This window comes from Topomyia yanbarensis, chromosome 1 (assembly GCF_030247195.1).
Source record: "Topomyia yanbarensis strain Yona2022 chromosome 1, ASM3024719v1, whole genome shotgun sequence".
In the NCBI taxonomy this organism is placed as follows: domain Eukaryota; kingdom Metazoa; phylum Arthropoda; class Insecta; order Diptera; family Culicidae; genus Topomyia; species Topomyia yanbarensis.
The window spans coordinates 56421126-56440872 of NC_080670.1; the positions used below are offsets into that span (position 1 = coordinate 56421126).

Consider the following 19747-nt stretch of genomic DNA (forward strand, 5'->3'; position numbering starts at 1 on the left):
TCGCTATGAGTAGAGGCACATCAATAGCCGAGTATAACACTAAATAAACGCGCTATTCAATGGATGGTGGGAGCCATCGGGTTCCCATCTCAGGCGAGTATTACACAATTTTTTTCACAACCCCGTCACCCATTCAGTCCGTGTTGCGCTACCAGCCTGCGATGAGCTCAGTCGTCTCGGCGCTGCGTTCGAAGATCGTCAGGGGGTCTTCCGAACTCCCTTCTCAGGCGAGTATTTTGCTTTACATGACAGTTCGCTTTCTGAAAACGATTCGGTTTCTAGCGTGAGATCGAGTACAATACTTTCGAGCAATCCGTCGTTTCTTTAACAAAACAGCAGCCATCATCGGGACTACATCTACAAAACTCACGCTGCGCTGCCATCACCGGGACGCTCGTTATACAGTCCTACAGAAGCCCCCGAGCGCTCCGACGCAGCTACCAGCCAGCGACCAGCTCAGTCGTCCCGGCCCTGCGTTCGGAGGTCGTGAGGGGGTCTCCCGAATTCCCTCCTCAGGTGACACACTGTCGCATACAGCACATGTTTTCCTGTCCGTCTGCTACCAGAACGTTCGTAGAATGAGGACTAAAATGCAAACCTTTTTGCTTGCCCTCACTTCCTGCGACTACGATATTATCGTTCTCGCCGAAACCTGGCTACGTGATGATATATTAAACGCCGAGCTATCAACGAACTACGCAATCTACCGATGCGATCGCAATTCTTCTACAAGTCATCTGAACTGCGGTGGTGGTGTTCTTATAGCGATAAAGAAAAATCTAACTGGACCTGTACTAAAATTACCTGGATGTGAACATTTGAAACAAGTTGTCGTACGCGTTTCACTGCCAGGCCGATCTTAATATGTTTGCTGCATTTATCTGAGACCGAACAGCGATCTTGACATGTACAACTTTCACTTCACAGCGGTCCAGAATATTCTTTAGCAGACCAACCAACAATACAATGTACTTGTTGGAGGCGATTACAATCTTCCTTCGATGACGATCTCAAGTGCTACATTCCTGAAAATGCAACATCGGAACAAGACATGGCTACCAAAGAAACGCTGGTCGCTGGTGGTTTGTATCAAATCTGCTCTCTTAGCAACGTGAATAAACGGACCCTTGAGTTAGCCTTCGTCAACGACACGGACGTGCTTGAACTGATGACGTACACAAGTTTTCTGGTTCCAGCTGTCGAGAAGCGTCAACAAGTGGACGCAATATATTTTGATTTCTCGAAAGCATTCGACAAGGTGCCCCACAACATTGCTGTTTTGAAACTGGAGCGATTAGGTTTTTCTGGATGGGTAACCAGATGGCTACATTCCTACCTCTCCGAGCGATTCGCTTTCGTTAGAATTGGTACCACACGTTCAAGCGCGTTCGAAACGCCAACCGGTGTACCTCAAGGAAGTCACCTAGGGCCACTTATCTTTCTCGTATTCATCAACGACCTCTGCACCTGCATGAAGTCTGGGAAACTACTCTACGCTGATGATCTAAAAATCTTTCGTTCAATTGCCTCAGGAATGGTGCTTACTAAACGGCATGCAGATCGACGTCGATAAATGTATGGCGATAAGTTTTGGACGCTTGGCAATTGTAAGGCATTTCGAATATAGGGGGAACTGGGCCAATTTGGACCTAGCAAGAGTTTATGAGCTATAGAACTGGAGCATGTCAACCAATTCAAAAATAAATATTTATTCCTGAAAAGTTCATCAATTCTGCACATTTTTTTCTAAGGCAACTTTTTTCAGTGTTGTACTTTTCCGAAATTAATAATAATAATGAAGAAGACGCATGCTAGTGTTTGATTACCCAAAGGTAATTTTCAAATGATTCGGGAAACTTTTTAAGTTTTGTCCGACTTTTGTATGGAGGGCGGTTCCTGTGCGCCGTGACCAGAGCTGAGATTTTTCATCATAAGACGCAAATCAAAATGTCATCTTCTTCGAAAATCTGCCCGGTAACAACGCAAATCAAATTTGAGATTTATCAGTAGAACGACGCAGTATAAGTAAAAACACAAGTCACGACAATAGAGTTGTGGTTGTTTGTCTCCCATTCTCCACTCCACTATAGACACTCACAAGTATCTGTAGACTGTGTACTCAAAAGCAATATGCAGTTTGTATGGGAAATATTGTGACTGAATCATATATTGCAAGTGTTAGCAAACTCATATACGGCATGAAGCAATCTACTTAGAAAAACAGCGAGAATTTGAAAGGAGAGAGAACTGTTCGTAAAGCTATCTAAGCCGTCAGACTCTATACAGTGTGTTGTTTGAAGCTCACCAGTAATGCACTGTAAACCATCTCAATCCTTCTACCTAATAAAAATAGTTTTAAAGCGTTCTAGAAATAAGAACAGGAAGATATAAAACTAGTAAAACTTAGCAATATGACTGTTTTGTAAGAGTTTTGTTGAATCATTGGTTTTATGTTTTGATTCAATGAACGAGTGTACCTTAAAATTAACATTCTTACCTCGGTGATCAACCTACACTCAAACGCTTTCCCTGCCCAGGTCCGTGTTTGGGCGCTTACTCTAGATCTTATGAGCTAAAAGTGTTTGTGTACCCATGATTTTTAAACTACTACCGTATCAACAGCTTAGGAAATAGGGAATAAGAAATATAGTTGATTATTTCGAATATGTAATTCCATTCCTGATTGTTCCCGTCGAATCTGCTGTGATTCAGATTCACCACGTTTGTTGTGTGCTTTTACCCTTACTCATTATGCGATAAGAGAAGAAACACACAAACAAACCAAAAAACGCTCCAATGAACTCGTCAATCAACATTTCGACTAATTGAACAGGACTATCCGGGACTATGTGGCGCATTGACATTGTGCTTGGCGTCACGTGATTTGCGTCGACGGCGGCAGTGGCGCGAAAAAAAGAAGGTAATTGTTATTGGCCAGTCCAAACCACCATCACGATCCAATGTGTGTTTTGTTCTACTATCAAAGCGAAATTTGCGCTGATTTTATCTCCGTAAATATTGATAGTAAAACGATGTTTAACATAAGATCGGCTCGTACGTAGCTTTGCACGGAGCGCGTCACTGGACTTTCGCCGGTGTATCTAGTACTCGACTAATTAGAGCAACTTAAAAACCTATATTTACACCTCGATAAGATCGCCAAACCGAAGGTTTCGCACTTAAAAGCGTACGGATTCCGTTTGCCGAATCTATAAAACACTTCGGATACCGATTGGGGTTTTTAGTTACTTCTGGTAGGATCATTTGTGCTTACTAGTTCCGGGGGCGAAAGCTCATCCAAAGCCGCGCTCACCATGGTGCACATGGAGACGCTAAACAAAGAACGCACCAGGCGTCCCCATCCGCTACTCTGGGATAGTAAATATTCTACCATTGAGGTTAGTGACAATGCACCAAGAGATCGAATTAATCTAAGAGGCACTGGCATGCACCGACCGGGAAGTCGTCCAGTCCAGTTCACAGCTCTGTTGTCATCTATGTGTGTTCAAGATGGTCTATAAGTATATCGCTTTGCAGTAATTTACCCATTAAAACTAATTATTAAATTGATGCGCCCGTCTGGTGTGCGATTCGTGGTTGAGGTCCTGCTCGCTCTGACTTGATACCGACGAGTGAGTGAGCGAGTGAGAGAAGGCCGAAATGGCGGTTAAAGTACGCCGTGTTTCGCGTAGACTGCCAACTGATTGTGTCTACACTGAATAGAGTACCGGTCCTAGTAGATCGAGCATACTTCAGTTCAGTTCTTTGAATTCGTTCGCGGCGGTTTGACGGATACTGATGTGCGATAACCGACTGTATGATCGTGATGAACTTGAAAGTAATATGATCGATATAACATTGAGTGGACATGTACTGGTTAGTGAAAAGTTGGAGAGTGGAAATCGATATAGTTAGTGTGTGGATGTTAAGACATCTATTATAATACCGTCATTGTAGTGATCAATCGTCAGTTGGATATCTGGATATGAGTTTGGGTTCCACAGTTATTAAATATCACAGGAAAGATACATCACCATTTTTTGGTTGACTATCTGAATGTGTTTAATATGTGTAAAATGTTACTCAACTTCCGAAGTTTAGCAAATGTATTAGTTTGGACTACAAGTACACAGATAAAAACATTTTGTAATTTTAAGTTTATTTTCATGCACATATTTGGAGCATAAATATAAATGTAAAATTAAGTTTCACCACAAATACACACGACTTGTCGTGCTTTCATGAACAAATTTCATTATAACTTTACACGTGGATTGAAAATTACGGTTTCTTTAAACAGAAAACCAATGCACCTCAATGTATTTTTACTCGAATAATGTTGTAAAATGAATGACATATAATATTACACGAATGAAAGTATAAAATTGTATGCTGTTTGATGCTCCAATTGATTTTAACGTAATTTTCAATCACATTTTGGATTCAATCGTTCTATGTTTACATTCGTATTGATTTACATGTCGTTTAAATTTCATTATTTTTTGGTGTGTAATTATTTGAAGATTCATCAAGTACAAAGACAGTATATAACCGTAGTGTAACACACGAAAACGTAAAATATAGTAATAAAAATCAAACACAGTGTAATCGTCAATCGAATTAAATATAAATATTACACCTTAATTAATCAAAAATTCCGCTACGAAATTAAACTGAATCAATTGACGTTTCCACGTGATCGTGACGATTGAGCATTTACTCAGATTTTAAACCATATTTAGATCACACCACGTACTAAAGCTCTCCAGTACACTTTGAAGAAATGCGACATCGGTTTTATCCCGTATTTGTCAAAAAAAATCCATGTCATCGGCGAAAGAAATGGGGGGCTCTTTTAATTTAATACTGACATTATTAAAATAGGGGAGAAATATTATTGTGCCGAGATGGCTTCCTTGCGGGAGGCCGGATGTAGCCCAGAATCGTGCAGATAGACAGTCCTGGAATTGCTTCCATCGAGGTGGGAACGAAAGCAGCGCAGAAGTTGTCCATGAATACCGAGTTTGTCCAGCTTCGCTATTGCAATATCATGTTTTAGTTGGTCGAAGGCCGCAGATATATATCCATGTAAATAGCCAGATATATATCCATGTAAATGGTCCAGAATGTAAATTTTGCAAGAATTTTAACTTTTTGCTAAAACTAAACAACTTTGCCTTACAATATGTTTAGGAAAGTTGTTGTACTTTGCAAGGCATTTTCGTTTAACTAGAATGTAGGATGGTTCTAATTTTAGCAAGACTTAAAATTGACCTTTTTAACGGTTCGAGATAGAGTTTGATTGTCTTCGATTGAGTTCTAGAACAACACATTTCAGACAAATTTGCTGAAGACACGCAAACTCTATCTTTTATACGGATGGTCGGCTTTTTCGGTCATAATCCTGTTCTTATACAGCTGTTCTTAGGGTGTTCCTTAAAAAACCCTTTGAAGAACAAAATTTAGAGGGCACTATTTGTTTTTAAACACCAACTACAGAACATTTTTCGTTTCAAAGTTATGAGAGCATTTACATCAAAATTTATCTTTTTCAAATATTATTATCCTCGATTAGGCAATTCACATTAAACACCGTTGCTACCTTTATACTTTGTTGTATAGATCACCACGAAATGACCATATTTTTTATGTCTTGCAATATTTACGTAAAAAATAGTTTGTTTTTAGTAAAAAGAATGTATAACTTTCTAACGAAAGAAGCTAGAAGTTTAGTATAGTGAGACAAATTATTCTCCTTCAAAATATCTTAAAGTATGAAAGATGACTTTAGATTTTAATTAAAAATCATAACTGCAAAAGTTATATAAGAACTATGTATTAACCCAAAACCAGACTAATCACGCATTATAAACTAGTTTCCTCTAAAGATGGTGCCACAAAGCATCGAAACGTCGGACAAACATTAAAATTCGTTCTATGATTTCTCAAAAGACTGACAAAGCCGTTAAAAGAAAGTTTTATGTAGTTAAGAATTTTAGAGAACGTCATCGCTGCTTCGTTCGAGTCGTCATTGTTAAGATTCGTAATCCCGGGCACTCACAAAGCAGAGGTCCGATTCTCGTTGTTGAATTATTGATTTGCCGAAGAGTTACGCTGCTGTAGCTGTCCAGAATACACACCACCACCTGATTTCTTGTTGTTGTAGAGGGCATTGCGACCACATTGGTAGACATCGAGTGTTTAACGAAACACTTGACGAGACAGAGTACGGTTGTCGAGCCACGTCTCGGTCAAAGCGATGACGTTGTAACAGCAGCCTGTGATCGCGAGCAAATAGCTGTCCTTTGGTGAACTTAAGCCACCAACATTCTGATAGTAAACCTCGATGTTGTTGGAGGACAGATGAGATTCAGCAGAGAACCGTTTGAGTGCGTTGGAAGACAAAGGGTCAATGCTACGAACAGTATCGAAACAGCTGACGGTCGCTTGGTCGACGCTCTTATTGCTGTAGGGAAGGACACCACGTATCAGAGAGAAAGGTGGAGTTCCGTTTTAGGCCGGTAGGAGAAAAACAGAAACCATCATAAGCGGAAGGAAGAGAGAAAAGTGGAGCAGTGCAAGAAAGGCAAACCTCCGGCTCATTAGAAAGCGCCAACCCAATGACGCGACGTCATGTGCAGCGCTACTCAAGAACGTCAGAGTTGATCCGGTACTGAGGGATTTAACGGAAAACGCGATAAGAGCCAGGCGTAAAGGTGAGATGCTCTTCTAGTTGATTAACAGCTCGGCAATGCCTCCTACACTTTTTACCAAATCACAAGGTGAAGAGACAGAAATCAAAGTCTTATTTCTGGGGACGGCGATTGTGTGTAAGGACCTGTATGAGATAATGAAAAAGACGAGCTGAGAGGTGCACTGAAGCAACAGTGCAACCTGGGCAAAGTGCACATAACGATCCGGTTAAAGCGGAGAAATTCTTTAAGTGTTTGGGCTAGGGAACTAGGTGGCGGATAGATTGGGAACGGCTGCGATACACGTTATACGCAGATTCCCCATTCAAGAAGTGATTGAACGCTCATATAAAGGCTTCGTCGTCGCGTCCTCGAGTGCAGCTGTTAAGCTACTACATAGTGGAGAAGTATGCTGGAGCAGCTGATAGGTTGAAATCCCGTAGTCATAGGAGGCGAGTTCAACGCCTGTGCTGTGGAGTGGAGCAGTAGACTAACCAGCACAAGAGGGTATATCCTGCAGGAAGCTCTAGCGAAATTAGACGTACGATTGTGCAATGAAGATTCCGATAGCACATTTCGGAGTGACGGCCCCTGACTGACGGCGAACAAGGATTGGAAAGTATACGAGAATTATGCGCGTAGCGACCACCAGGCGATTCGCTGCCGTTTCGGCCAACGGAATACAGCACGGAGAAGGATGACCGGCGAGCGATAGTGGAAGACGAAAGCCTTCAACAAAGACCTCTTGTTTGGGGCATTTCGACCAAGCGGCAGGACCGAGAACGTGGATGCGGCTGATCTGACAAGAAGGATTGTGACAACTTGTGACGCCACAATGCCGCCAAAACTGGCTCCACGCAATAGACGGCGTTCACCTTACTGGTGAGCCACAAACTCACTTATCTCAGAGTCAGAAGAAGGGCTCAGAAAGCAATATCGGAGCCAGATATAGACGGGAAGCTAGGGCCGCTTTAAAACGGAAGATCAAGCTTAGCTGTGCCGAGAAGTAGACACCAATCCAAATGAAGGGCCCGTCGACGCCAGCCGAAATGTGCCCGGGTAAACTGAGGGCCTCTCCGAAGCATGATTCAACTACCTGGCCACCGATACCGTACGACGAAGAAAAAGGAGCAAGCATGGACGATCGGCAAGTGACTAACGATAAGCTCGTAGAAGCACCGAAGCGACTGAAATCAAAGAAAGCCCCCGGTGTGGATGGAATACAAAACATGGTATTGGAAGCTGCGATCCTGGTATATCCGGACATGTTCCTGCCAAAGCCATGGAAGCCACCGGGAGATCCTGCCTCCCATAAGCCTATGCGTTTCCTATATACACTCGGAAAACTCCTGGAAAGAATCATTCTTAACATGCTGACGAAATGCACGGACATCGAGCGTGAACCGTTCAAGATTCAGTTCGGATTATGCAAAGGAGCATCGACAGTGGACCGGACAGTGCTCGAGAGTGCGAAAAGGCAACTATACGAAAGTGAAGAGGAGAACAATACTGCGCTGTAGTCACGATAGATGTGAAGAATGCATTTAACAAATCCAGTTGGGCAGCCATCGCCGCAGTGCTGCGCAGAATGTGAGTCTCCGACTATTTATGTCAGATTCGGAAGAGCTACTTCCAGAGCAGAATGCTGCTGTACGAGACGACCGAAGGTAAGAAGTCAATGCGAGTCACAGCGGGTGTTTCTCAGGGCTCCATTCTCGATCCAACTTTTTAGAATGGTATGTACGATTGACACTACGGCTACCCAGGAAAGTGCTGGGTGAGACATTTGAAGAAGTGGAGGTATCGGTAACGGAGACAATAGACGCAATCGAGAACTGGATGAACGAGGTCAAGCTGCAGAAAGCTCACCACAAGACGGAGGTGTTGTTGGTCAGCAACTGCAAAGCGTTTTAGTGGATTCAGATCGACGTGACGTGACGTGATTTCATCGAACCGTGCATTGAAGCAATTGGGAGTGATAATTGACGACCAGTTGAGCTTCAACAACCACGTCGACTACGCCTGCGAAAAGTCGACGAAGGCAACGAACACAATAGTGAGAATCATGCCAAACGTCGGTGACCCGAGAAGTATCACGAGATGTCGGCCATCTAGTGTTTCGTCATCGATACTGCGATATGGGGTTCGTGCCTGGTGCGCGGCGTTGAAAACCAAGCGGAATCGTGAAACATGCAGATTGTTGCCCGTACGCGTCGCGAGCGCGTACAGAACAATCTCGTCGGAGGTAGTTTGCGTTATCGCCGTGATGATTCCCATCTGTTTTACCCTGGCAGAGGATATCGAGTGCTACAATCGGAGAAACATCAAAAACGTGAGGAAGATGGTGGGAATCGATTGTACAACGTGGTAGCGGCAGGAATAGGACAATACGGAGAAGGGAAGGTGAACCTTCCGGTTCATCCCAAACCTGTTGACGTGGGCCAATCGAAAGCTCGGAGAGGTGAACTTCCACCTGACACTGGTCCTGTCGGGCCATGGTTGCTACAGGAAGTATCTTCATCGGTTCGGGCACGCAACGTCACCTTTGTGCCCGGAGTATGAGAACGTCGAGGAAACACCGGAGCACGTGGTCTTTGAATATCCGAGGTTCGAACCGATGCGGGGCGATGCTTAAAACGTGCATCAACTCGAAGAATGTCATCTACAGAATGACAAGCGACGTAAATAGGTGCAACGCGGTGAACAGAGTGTTGATGTACATCATTACTGCCTTACAGCGAAAATAGCGTGATGACCAGCAAGCAACGTTGTCGGTAGAGCAATCACCACCGGGTAACTCTCCAACGGAAGAGGTTAAATCCATCGCCGAGGACTACTCGAGTACACTACGACAGAGCACCGGGTATGCGTTGTCAGGGCGCCAGCGAACTGGACGCCATGATCCATCCAGAATCGCCAGCCGGACCACGGCACTCTACCGAATGACGCGATAGAAATACAGTAACGACCCGTTTTTATCAGCCTCTTGGCGAATTTTAAGCTGATAAAAAAGGGACATTGATAAAATCGGGACATATATTTTTCTGTCTTTTTAATAAACCGAAGCTCTTAAAATATTCTTTTTTGCTTCTTAGATATAGCCTAGCAACCTTTTCTGATTATTTACTTTAAGTTCCCCTTAAGGGGGTCTGACAGCGCAAAATTAAAAAAAAAATAATATTTTTATTTTTTGCATTTTTTGGATCTCTAAGATAAGAAATATATGTCCAAGAAAGGATTTACTCGAATTCAACTTGGTTCGTCTGCTAAACTACCAACAATTAATTTTCATATGAAGCTGATAAAATCGGGACAAAACGCTGATGAAACCGGGGGTAGATAAAATCGAGTGCTGATAAAATTGGGGGCTGATAAAATCGGGTCTCCACTGTATAGCGAAACCCAAAGAAGAATCGATATCGGAAGAACTTCTGAAGGAACTCTCCGTCGTCGTAAGCTAAATTTATTCGCCGGGGACTAGACTTAGTACATTGCGACGGGACACCACCAGTCGCTGGGTGTCTGAACACCAGCGAACCGGACGCCCTGCTCCACTGGAATCACCGAACTGGCCTCGGCACCAGGATGGTTGGCTCGGTTTCTAGAGAACTTCTCTTACCGGTGAATTCTCCGTCGGAGTAGGCTAGGTCCATCGTCGGCGGCTAGACCAAGTAATTCGCGAACAAGTCGGGAGCTCAGCGAGAAAGTGGTGTTAAATTGCACAAGAGAGCCGAAGGGCTCAGTGAATTAGACAATCTGAATTTGTAAAAATGTGATGTATGATACCAAAATGGTTCAATCTCAATGTTATGTGAATTGGATCGGGCTTTTTGTCTTCTTAACTCCGAAAATCAGTCTGCAAAATTCTATCGAAGACACCAAATCATTGCGATGAAAATATTCTGAGATATTTAGGATTGAAACATAGCTGTTGATATTTGCAGTATTGAGAGAATGAATAAATTTCTGCGGTTGATTTAACTCTTCTATCTTAAAATCGTAATAGCAATTAAAAAATATCCTAGCTAGTTACGGTTTTTGGCAAAATTGTTAAGTACATTCTTGTCAAATTTGTACAGGAATGGTTTTTCAATTCTAGTGAACTAATGATCTGAATTCGCGGGATGCAAAAAATAGTGTTTCCCATACTAAATTACATACAAACTGTAAACGCAATGCGCAAATCCGGGGTGCAACTAATCGCCCCCAAAATTTACACAAACCATTGGGACCACAAAAGGAACCCAAAAGTGCTGATCTGGAAAATGGCATATGTCGAACCAATCTAGTGCACATCGGTATGAAATTCAGGCGAAATCATTTTCACAGTAAAACCCACCCGGAATGCGGTTGCAGCCAAAATTCCGTCACATTTTCCGGTTGGTTTAACTACCCGATCAGAAAGAAATAACAAAATTATAACAGACTGTGTTACTTTGTTATCATAACAAGTTGTGTTATAACTCTGGTCTCGTTAGTTGGTAAAATAACAGAAAACATAACAGAAATTCTTCTAGTATATATCAAAATTATAACAACCTGTGATAGGCTTCTATCAGAATTATAACAAATTTTGTTAGGTTCTCCCTCGGCAAATATAGCTTGTATTACCTATTGTATAGTATCAACAAATTTAGCATGCTGGTCTAAAAATAGAATAGAATAGAAAAATATAGCATGCATTAAGGCGTTTTCGTTTGGAAGCAAAAAGCCTCTTGTAGCAAAAGCTTTTTATAGATTGGTCAAATGATTGTATACATGCTGGCTGATTGTTATTACGAATATATGACACGCTGATGGTTATTTGTGGATTATAAGCGATTTGAACCTGGGTATTCTGAGTTTTATGTGGATGCTTCCTGCATGAACCAACGACGTTGCTTTCGACTGATGCTTAATGTTAGCATAATATTCCTCACATCCGTCAAGGGCAAAACGATTATAGATGCATCTTGTTTCCAGAACGCACACATTGAACTTTGCCAAAGCCTAAGGACTGTTTGTTTTCCTTGTGTCATACGCTTTGTTTTCATGCAGTTTTACTCACTACTACAGCTGCCTATATTACGATAGACTGAATAGCTTTATAGTATCTTTGCAGATTAGGAAAGTGGGGCTATTTTTAGATTCTGAATAGTGCACTTCGGCGCTTCTCTTGTACGTTATCATGTTTTACACGATTTATAGTAATAATGTCGATGCGATATGGTAACATTGAGCGGATAATTTACATACATTATTTAACGGAGAATACGACAAATGTTATTTATGATTCCGAATAGATTCAAAGAAACAAATATCAAAGTTTTGAGGTTTGCATTTTGAGATTTCAAGAAAAGTCGCTTTTGAGGTTTTGTTATTAGCACTTTTAATATGGGGAAGATTAAGCAAACCAGTATAATTATCTCAACCAACCAATAAATTTCTAGAAATACTAATCTTTTACGGTAGGGCAATGTATCAACTGCGAATATTATAACAGATAATCAGAAAATTCGAGCAATTGTTGAGGACTCTTCGGTGTGGCGAATTCTGGAATAGTTCATGTTTTTTCTAAAATACATTTTCCATTCTAAATTTTATTTTATTTTAAGAAGAATTATTCAATGCTTTTACCTTTATTTTATTTAGCTATTTCAAGCATTATTTAAAACACATTTAAATTATAACAGCGAACAATAATACCAGCTGGGATATGTATATAATCAGATTTCTAGGCCATTTTGAAATATTAATAGCTTTATGCAGCATACTCACAAATATTAATACTTCAACAATTTGAACAGGTCGCCTTATTTTTTTAACTATCTACAAAATGAATCAAGTATCTTGATTATTACGAAAATTTGTTAGCTCCATGATTTTTAAGAGGAACGAAAACCATCGAATACAGCGGAAACATTAGAACATTGCGCATTCAAAGCAATTGTTAGTTCAACCGTAAAATGTCAAACTTATCTTACATGGAATGAAAAGATACAACAATCAAGTAAATTCAAACATTTTTTTGCGGGGCTTAAATGAAAAAATTGCAATGCTTTAGTAATTCGGAAAACGCACAAACTGGACAATTTTAATTGTTTATGAAAAACCCGCATAAATTGGAGAAATCGGACTGAAGATCCTCGAAGATCCTCAAAATATATAACGATATTGTAGATGCTTTTTTATTTCAATTCGCGTTTTATTATTTCATCTGGAGTGCTCGATTCTTCCTGCATCTTTTTCAAAATAAGTTTTATATGAAAATTATAATCTTTAGAATATCTTGATGATAACTTTACGATTCCAAAACTTTTTGAATAAAGGCATTGAAATCATTGGCCCCATATTCGAAATTGTGTGTCAGACGAGTGTCTCAGAAAATAAATAATCTGTTAATCAAAATGCAACCAAGTAAGTCGAACACCTTACTGACAAGTTTTCCGACCACTTACATCTAAAACTTCGAAAATTTGCTTTAAAAAGTTGAATAACGACGCATGAAAAGAAACTTCAGCGTATTAGTAAATAGACGGTCATTTGTGTAATGTAACAATCATTCACAGTTGATTGATTGATTTGTTTATTGGGGCTTTAACCAAATGGTCATTTGCCCGCTTTACAGTTTACCGTTAGCGCTCAAAGATAATTGTGAAAGAACATATGTATAACTTATTATAACATCATTGTTATATGCGTACATTAATATCATATTAGCAGTCCAGTGATATCACCAGAAGATATAATCTTGATGTATGTTTGGTTGCCTTGCTGATTGGGATATCACAAAGATAACACAATGAGTAATAAATATCAACATGAGATATAAATTTGATAGCTTTCTGTTATGTCGTTCTGATCGGGTAGGTTAGAGCTTCAGACGATCGCTTAAATGTGAATAATGTAGCGTCTGCCGAAGCTCATCTAATCACTTAAAACGAGATGCTTAAGTAGCTCTCTTATACGAGTTTTTGGTTGCTCGGAAAGGTCATCATTTCGAAATGTCTCGATGGATTTTGAGAAATTTTCACTTAAGCTGCTACTCTAAAATAAAACGTGGATGTCATAACCAAACAAATTATTTTTCATGAGTGTGTCAGTTACCAATGAAATGTGGACTCCATCCTCATTTATTAGTTGTTTTTTGAATACTACACCATTTATGAGATTCATCTGGTGTTTATTTTTTTATATCATCTCTAGCTTAAAATCGCAATCTGTGCTTGCATCTTTTTATTGTAAATGTTGATTGGTTCCTGTTCCGATATGATAAGGTTAGCATATAATCGAGTATTCTTTCTTTGCCAAACAATAGGGTTTGTAAAACTTCTAGTTAAACTTCAAGTACAGATTTTTTGCACAGCGAAACAGATTTACAGATTTTCATTACAAAATATAGAAATTTAAATGAGGCAACTCTGTATATATGGACCAATGTGCATTGGTTGAAACCAGTAAATGCTATCCAATACTGGCTATATTTTTTTTTCTTTTTTCAATCCCGAAGTTTGTCAGCTCGTGGAAAAAAATATACTATCTATTCACACGAAAGTCGCGTAATGGTTACCGAAATAAGCAGCCAATAGACGATGTCGCTAGAGTTTCTGAACAAAGCTTACACTAGCGCGACTTTCTGTAGAAATGCAGCTATAGAGCGGTTAAGCGTTAAAAAACACTCACAAAGAGGAGAACTGGACGAATATTTGCAATATTGCATTATGGTCACTGTACATCACCGGCTGTAGAATTTATTCATGATTTTTTATTAGCGTCTAACATATATCGTTCTAGAAAGTTATTAGTGCGCAGTTTGCGTTTTAGAATTCCAATGTTTATCTCCAACAAGTTAACAGTTGAGAAAAAATATTCATCAACTCGGAAGTTTGTCGCGAAAATCTGCTTTATGTTCGCGACAAAATTCCACGCTGATTATTATTACTCAACAGTGCACCGGAAAATGTCCCCAGCATTCACCACTTATCATGGTTTCACTTACATCTTGGTTCAGTACCGAGAGCCGGCCTTTCATTCATGACAATCGCACCACACAAACTTAACTCACACTGCCACGCGGTCACACTGCCAATCTTAGATTGAGGTAAATTGCTTCAAATTAAATAAGTTCCTGTATAACTCAGCTGCTGTGATCGAGGCTAATCCAGTCACTTTCCAACTGACTGACACTGATGATGATAGCGCCGCGCATTCGCGAGACTTTACCCCGATGCTCGAACCTTTTTTAGTGATTTGCAATAAGTGCTTTCCGGCAGACGAGTGACAGAACAAATGAAGTGCTAGTGTTCGATAGTTAAGTGATAGTGTGCAGAATAAAAAAATGAACAAAATGTGGAAGAAGAACGGTGACGTGCTGAAGGATCGTGGTCGATCTGGCCGCGGTCCAATCAACGATGGTCTCGAGAGAGTACGCGTCAACAGTACAGATTACACCGAAAGGATTTTCCACGACGAAGAGTTCGGCGAAGAAAACGTAGAACTGGTCGATGAAGAGTGGGCCAGCTTCGAGCGGGTGATGAGGTAATTACATTGAACTTCTACCGATACAATTTTTGGCTGGGAGAGGCTGGTCTTTTCAGTGTGTCTGTAACTTCCCCAGAGAGTTTCGCGAGCGTCGCCTGTTGAACGCTTCCATGGAAAACATGCAGCAGAAGAAAAAATCCCGCCGACGGCGGAATCACGCTTTCTACCCGATGCCGATGCCGAGCATGTCGGACACGGTTGATCGGGACAGCATCTCGACTAGCACTAGCGACGAGGACGAAGCTTATGACACGGATGAGGACGGGTACATTACAACCCTCGTAAGCCGGATTCGAATTATTTCGTTTTTCTCGCATCACTTTCTTCTTCCCTGTTTCTGAACGGTGTTTCCACCGGCGCATGGCTTATTAGTGGTCGCTGTAGAATCTGTCCGCTACTCTATAGTGTAACAATAAAAATAATAATTGCTATGATTCCGCACCGAGTATTTGTAGTTAGCACCAGCATCAGCAGTGCGCTTTGAATGCATGCCAGAACGCTGTTTGAGAGAAGGTTATGTTGCACCACTTTGCCTACTTTCTACCTGTACAGTCATTATTCTTTGATTCAAAAGCATTCGCAACGTACAGAAGTTTTTACCAGTGTTGCCACATTTGCAATTTTATCTGAAGTTAGGGAGCAAAAACTTTTTTTTCATTTGCGGAGTTTCAAACAAACAGATTTGCTTGAGGATGGGCATATCATAGTCGGTAAATCAATTGTCCTATACGGAGTTCACCTGGGTTCGGATTTCTCGAACATGAAAGAGTTTATTGACCCCAACAGCTATTTTTATCAACAAGAAAAAATGTGTGTTCTTTTTCTTTACGAATGTTAAATGATCACAAACTATTGGACTCGGCCCTATGGCAATTTGACAACAAGCATGCTTTGACAGTAGTCAACATATGCAGGACCTAGGCCAATAACAATCAAGATTTGATTTCGGCACGGTACGGAAGTTAACATTTCCGATGGAATAGTCTGTTATCATGTTCTTCACTTTTTTGGAAAAATTAGATTTAACAGATTCGCACAATTCAATAATAAAACATTGATTTTTCGGAAATTGTCTGAATTTTCATATAAAATATAAAGAAGTATTCAAATCTTACGATATAAAAACCGATATGGGGTATTGTGTTCTTAATAGCAGTAAAGCTAGCCTATATCACACCTCCTGTCTTCGAACTAAAAATACACTGATACCACCATTTCCGAGTTCTTTTGATGTAATATTCAATTTACGTGCCTTTTTCAGGAGATAAATTTGAAAAATTTATTTCTTTTTTAGATATATATCACAAAAAAATACCAAAACATGGTAGTCCCATCCATATGATTCAATGAAAATGTAATTCTTGAACTGCGTTTTTCTCGGTTTGCTGTTTTTCAATACGGGACTCTTATGCTTTTATGGGAAGTGTGTGTACAACAAAAATTTATAACATTCCATTGAAACAAACTGGATGAGCAGGTCTTCCCCTCTGGCAACACCAAGTATGAAATTTCCCAGTGGAAGTAACGTTTCGGTTGACTTATCATTTTCTCACACAATTGGAACAGAAAGTGGAATATGACGCCGATGGAAAATTAAGCAGAGAAATTTTAACAAATTTTGTTTCAATTTCAAAGTATGTATTACCGAAAATTTCCAGCCTATTTCGCGCAAAGACATCAACATAGAGCATCTTTAGAACACCAGAGGTATTCATTGTGCTCAGTTCATGATTTTCTCTGGCAATTGCAATATTTTGATACAAGAGGAATTTTTCAAAAGGCCGTAGACGTTTCTGCGTGCATTATTTTCAATTTTTTTTGGTTGCTGCATTTAAAACAGCAAATCTATCTCAGAACAAGTTACAAGGAATGAAAACTTCTGCATGAAAAAAATCGTTGAGAAGTATTCATTCCCTGTAACTCGTTCTCAGATAGTTTTGTTGTATAAAAGACGGTAATCGAAAAATTTTTGTTTGCGAAATCGCTTCATGTAGAAAGTTTCACACCCTTTTAAAAAATTGCTCTTGAGTCAAAATAATAGTATTGACTGTTTAAAATGTTTAGCCTTCCATGCCGGTTAAATGTGTAAAGTTTCATAGGAATCTAAGGTAACGATTTCAAAAAATTTCAGCCAGATCTTCGTGGAAGTCTTCATTAAAGCTTTTGTGAAATTGTAAAAATAAGTTTATGATTTTTTTCCGGCAGACTTTAGATGTACAGTTTCTGGCCATATTATACATCAACGAAATGGAATCTTCACTTTATTTGCATGGTTTTTTTGAATGTTTTGGAAGATTCGCCAGGTTCAAAAATTGATGGCAACACTGTAAAACACGGAAACATACAATAAGCTAATAAAAATCAAACACGGTATTTTTTAAACTTATGTATAATAATATGGTGTTGGTGAATTAAACCCGTCTACAACAATTCGAAGAATTCATTTGAATATTTGTTTCTTCGCCACCCGTTATGATTAATGGTTGGAAACTTATAATAACACTGCAAAACCAGATCTCCAAAACATTCGACCGAGGTACGTTCGTGTTCAAATCTTGAACTGTATATTCGCGAAATCGATTGACGCTACGTGTTTGAAGGCAATGGATGGAAGGTGGGCGTAGCGTAGTTGGTAAATCGATTGCCTTGTACGCAGCGCACTTGGGTTCGAGTCCCGACCCCGCACATAGGGTTAGAAATTTTTCATAAGAGATTTTTCCAACCCGAAGAGGCGAATGACCTTAAGGTTAAAACCTCTATAATCGAAATAAAAAAGGCAATGGATGGATCATCTACGTAGAAGGCTGTATATCAAGGCCAGTGTACTGAGGAGACAATTTTTATGAGTTGTGACCTGCCAAATTGTTTATTGATTACGGTGTGAATCATCAGATTTGAATTACCAGTGCAAGTGCCGCCAGGACCTTCCGATTATGTTTCGGATAATATCCACCCATGCTTTTACACATGCGTGTGGAACAAAGATGCTTTTATGATCTGTTACACAAAAAGGTTATGCATTCTTCGTGTCAGTTGCTGAGAAAATCAGTAGCCTCTGGCCAGAGCTTAAAAAATTGACATCACTGCGTGAGTTGACAAGAGAAACGAATTTCATGCTAGCCGCGATGAGTGAACCTTTTGGTTCGTTTCCTCGTCATTCGTTCTTTCGATGCAGCGCGTTCACGTTCGCATTTGTTCAGTTTCAGATGCAAACTGATTTTTTATGCTAGCTCTGAGAGGGATAATCGAGCCTTTAAACTGTCCACATAACAACAAATGAATGCTTTGGTCGGTGAATGAATTTATATTTCCTCTGCACTCAAGCATTCGATTCTGCATGAAATTTCAATCAGTTGGGAAGTGAATGAATGAGCCAGCCGTTGAAACTGGGCGTTGGTTTCGGTCAATTCAACCAGAAATAGGCAACACCAATTCAGTTTCCACTGCCTCTGGCCATACATCGAGTGCAAATGGGAGGCCACATTCTTGCTTTACTATCCCCAACTCATTTTTCAATTTATTGTATCTCTCGTCATTTATGTCTCTTTCTTTGCAGTCTTAAAGTTTTCATATTGCGTCGGGCTGTAGGCCCTCGCACAAATGAACTCTCCTGGAAGGGCCTAACTGATGGTGAAATACATATCGAACAAGATTCGCCATCAAACTTCAATTTTCCGCTTAAAATCAAACACATTGACATTGATCGGACCATATCTGATCTCATTTCAGATCAAGGATTTCTAAAGAACTGATGCAGAACTATTCAGTCGGGACAGATATCTAGCAGGTTCGCCATGACAAGCTCTGTAATACTCTGTCTAAAATAAGCAAATGACATTACTGGCGACAAATCGTTCATGAAGAACTACCGTGTCTATATGCCCGCTCACAAAGTGGAGATTGTCAGTGTGGTCACCGATTCGAAATCATCTTACGTGGATCTATTAAAACATGGGGTTGGCTCTTTCTTGCTTCAGTAAGCGAATATTTTCAATGGCAATCGCACTGGAGGGGACAAAATTTTATGTCCCTTCAAACTCGTATCGGGTATTAGTAAAACTGCTTCGCCTAATTACGTCTTCTTCGCTGCATTACTCTAAATACAATCAAGCTGCTTAACGCCGTCGCAAGCAAGCTGGGAGTGTCATCTAGAACCGTGCATCTAGCTAAAAAACGAGCCGGACAAGTCGACTAACTAGACGATGGTGACTTCAAATCGTGACGATAAGCAAAACAAGTCGGCCAGAATACAATCGCGGAAGCTGTACATGAAGATTGCGTGGTACAAGATGACGAATCCTACGTCAAGGCAGACTTTAAACAGCTTCCTGGACAGAAATGTTATCGGTCTACTGGAACAGGAATGGTGGTAGAGATTTTCCAACACATTAAGCTGTCGAAATTCGCAAAGAAATATCTCGTATGGCAGGCCATCTGTTCCTGTGGCTTGAAGAGATACATTTACATCGCAACCGTATGTTACCTTTGTCGCATGAGACACTATTGTTCCATTCTCTTTTGACCGATTCATACAG

The 19747-nt window shown here is 40.4% G+C and overlaps 1 protein-coding gene across 18 annotated transcripts in view; it reads left to right on the forward strand.

The window, feature by feature from the left end:
• LOC131677666 (chloride channel protein 2) overlaps positions 1–19747 on the forward strand; it is a 176606-nt gene that overhangs the window by 81026 nt on the left and 75833 nt on the right. For 2 of the 18 annotated variants that reach the window (XM_058957584.1, XM_058957594.1), the window contains exons 1-3: positions 3773–3910; positions 14813–15209; positions 15289–15493. The exons of 5 other annotated variants lie outside the window; for them this stretch is intronic. In XM_058957584.1, the coding sequence (XP_058813567.1) occupies positions 15010–15209; positions 15289–15493 (405 nt within the window). In that variant the 5' untranslated portion in view covers positions 3773–3910; positions 14813–15009. Of the gene's footprint in view, positions 1–3263; positions 3399–3758; positions 3915–14812; positions 15210–15288; positions 15494–19747 lie in introns of those variants that run through there. 11 more of the 18 variants (XR_009303408.1, XM_058957596.1, XM_058957590.1 and 8 more) reach the window with 10 other exon arrangements.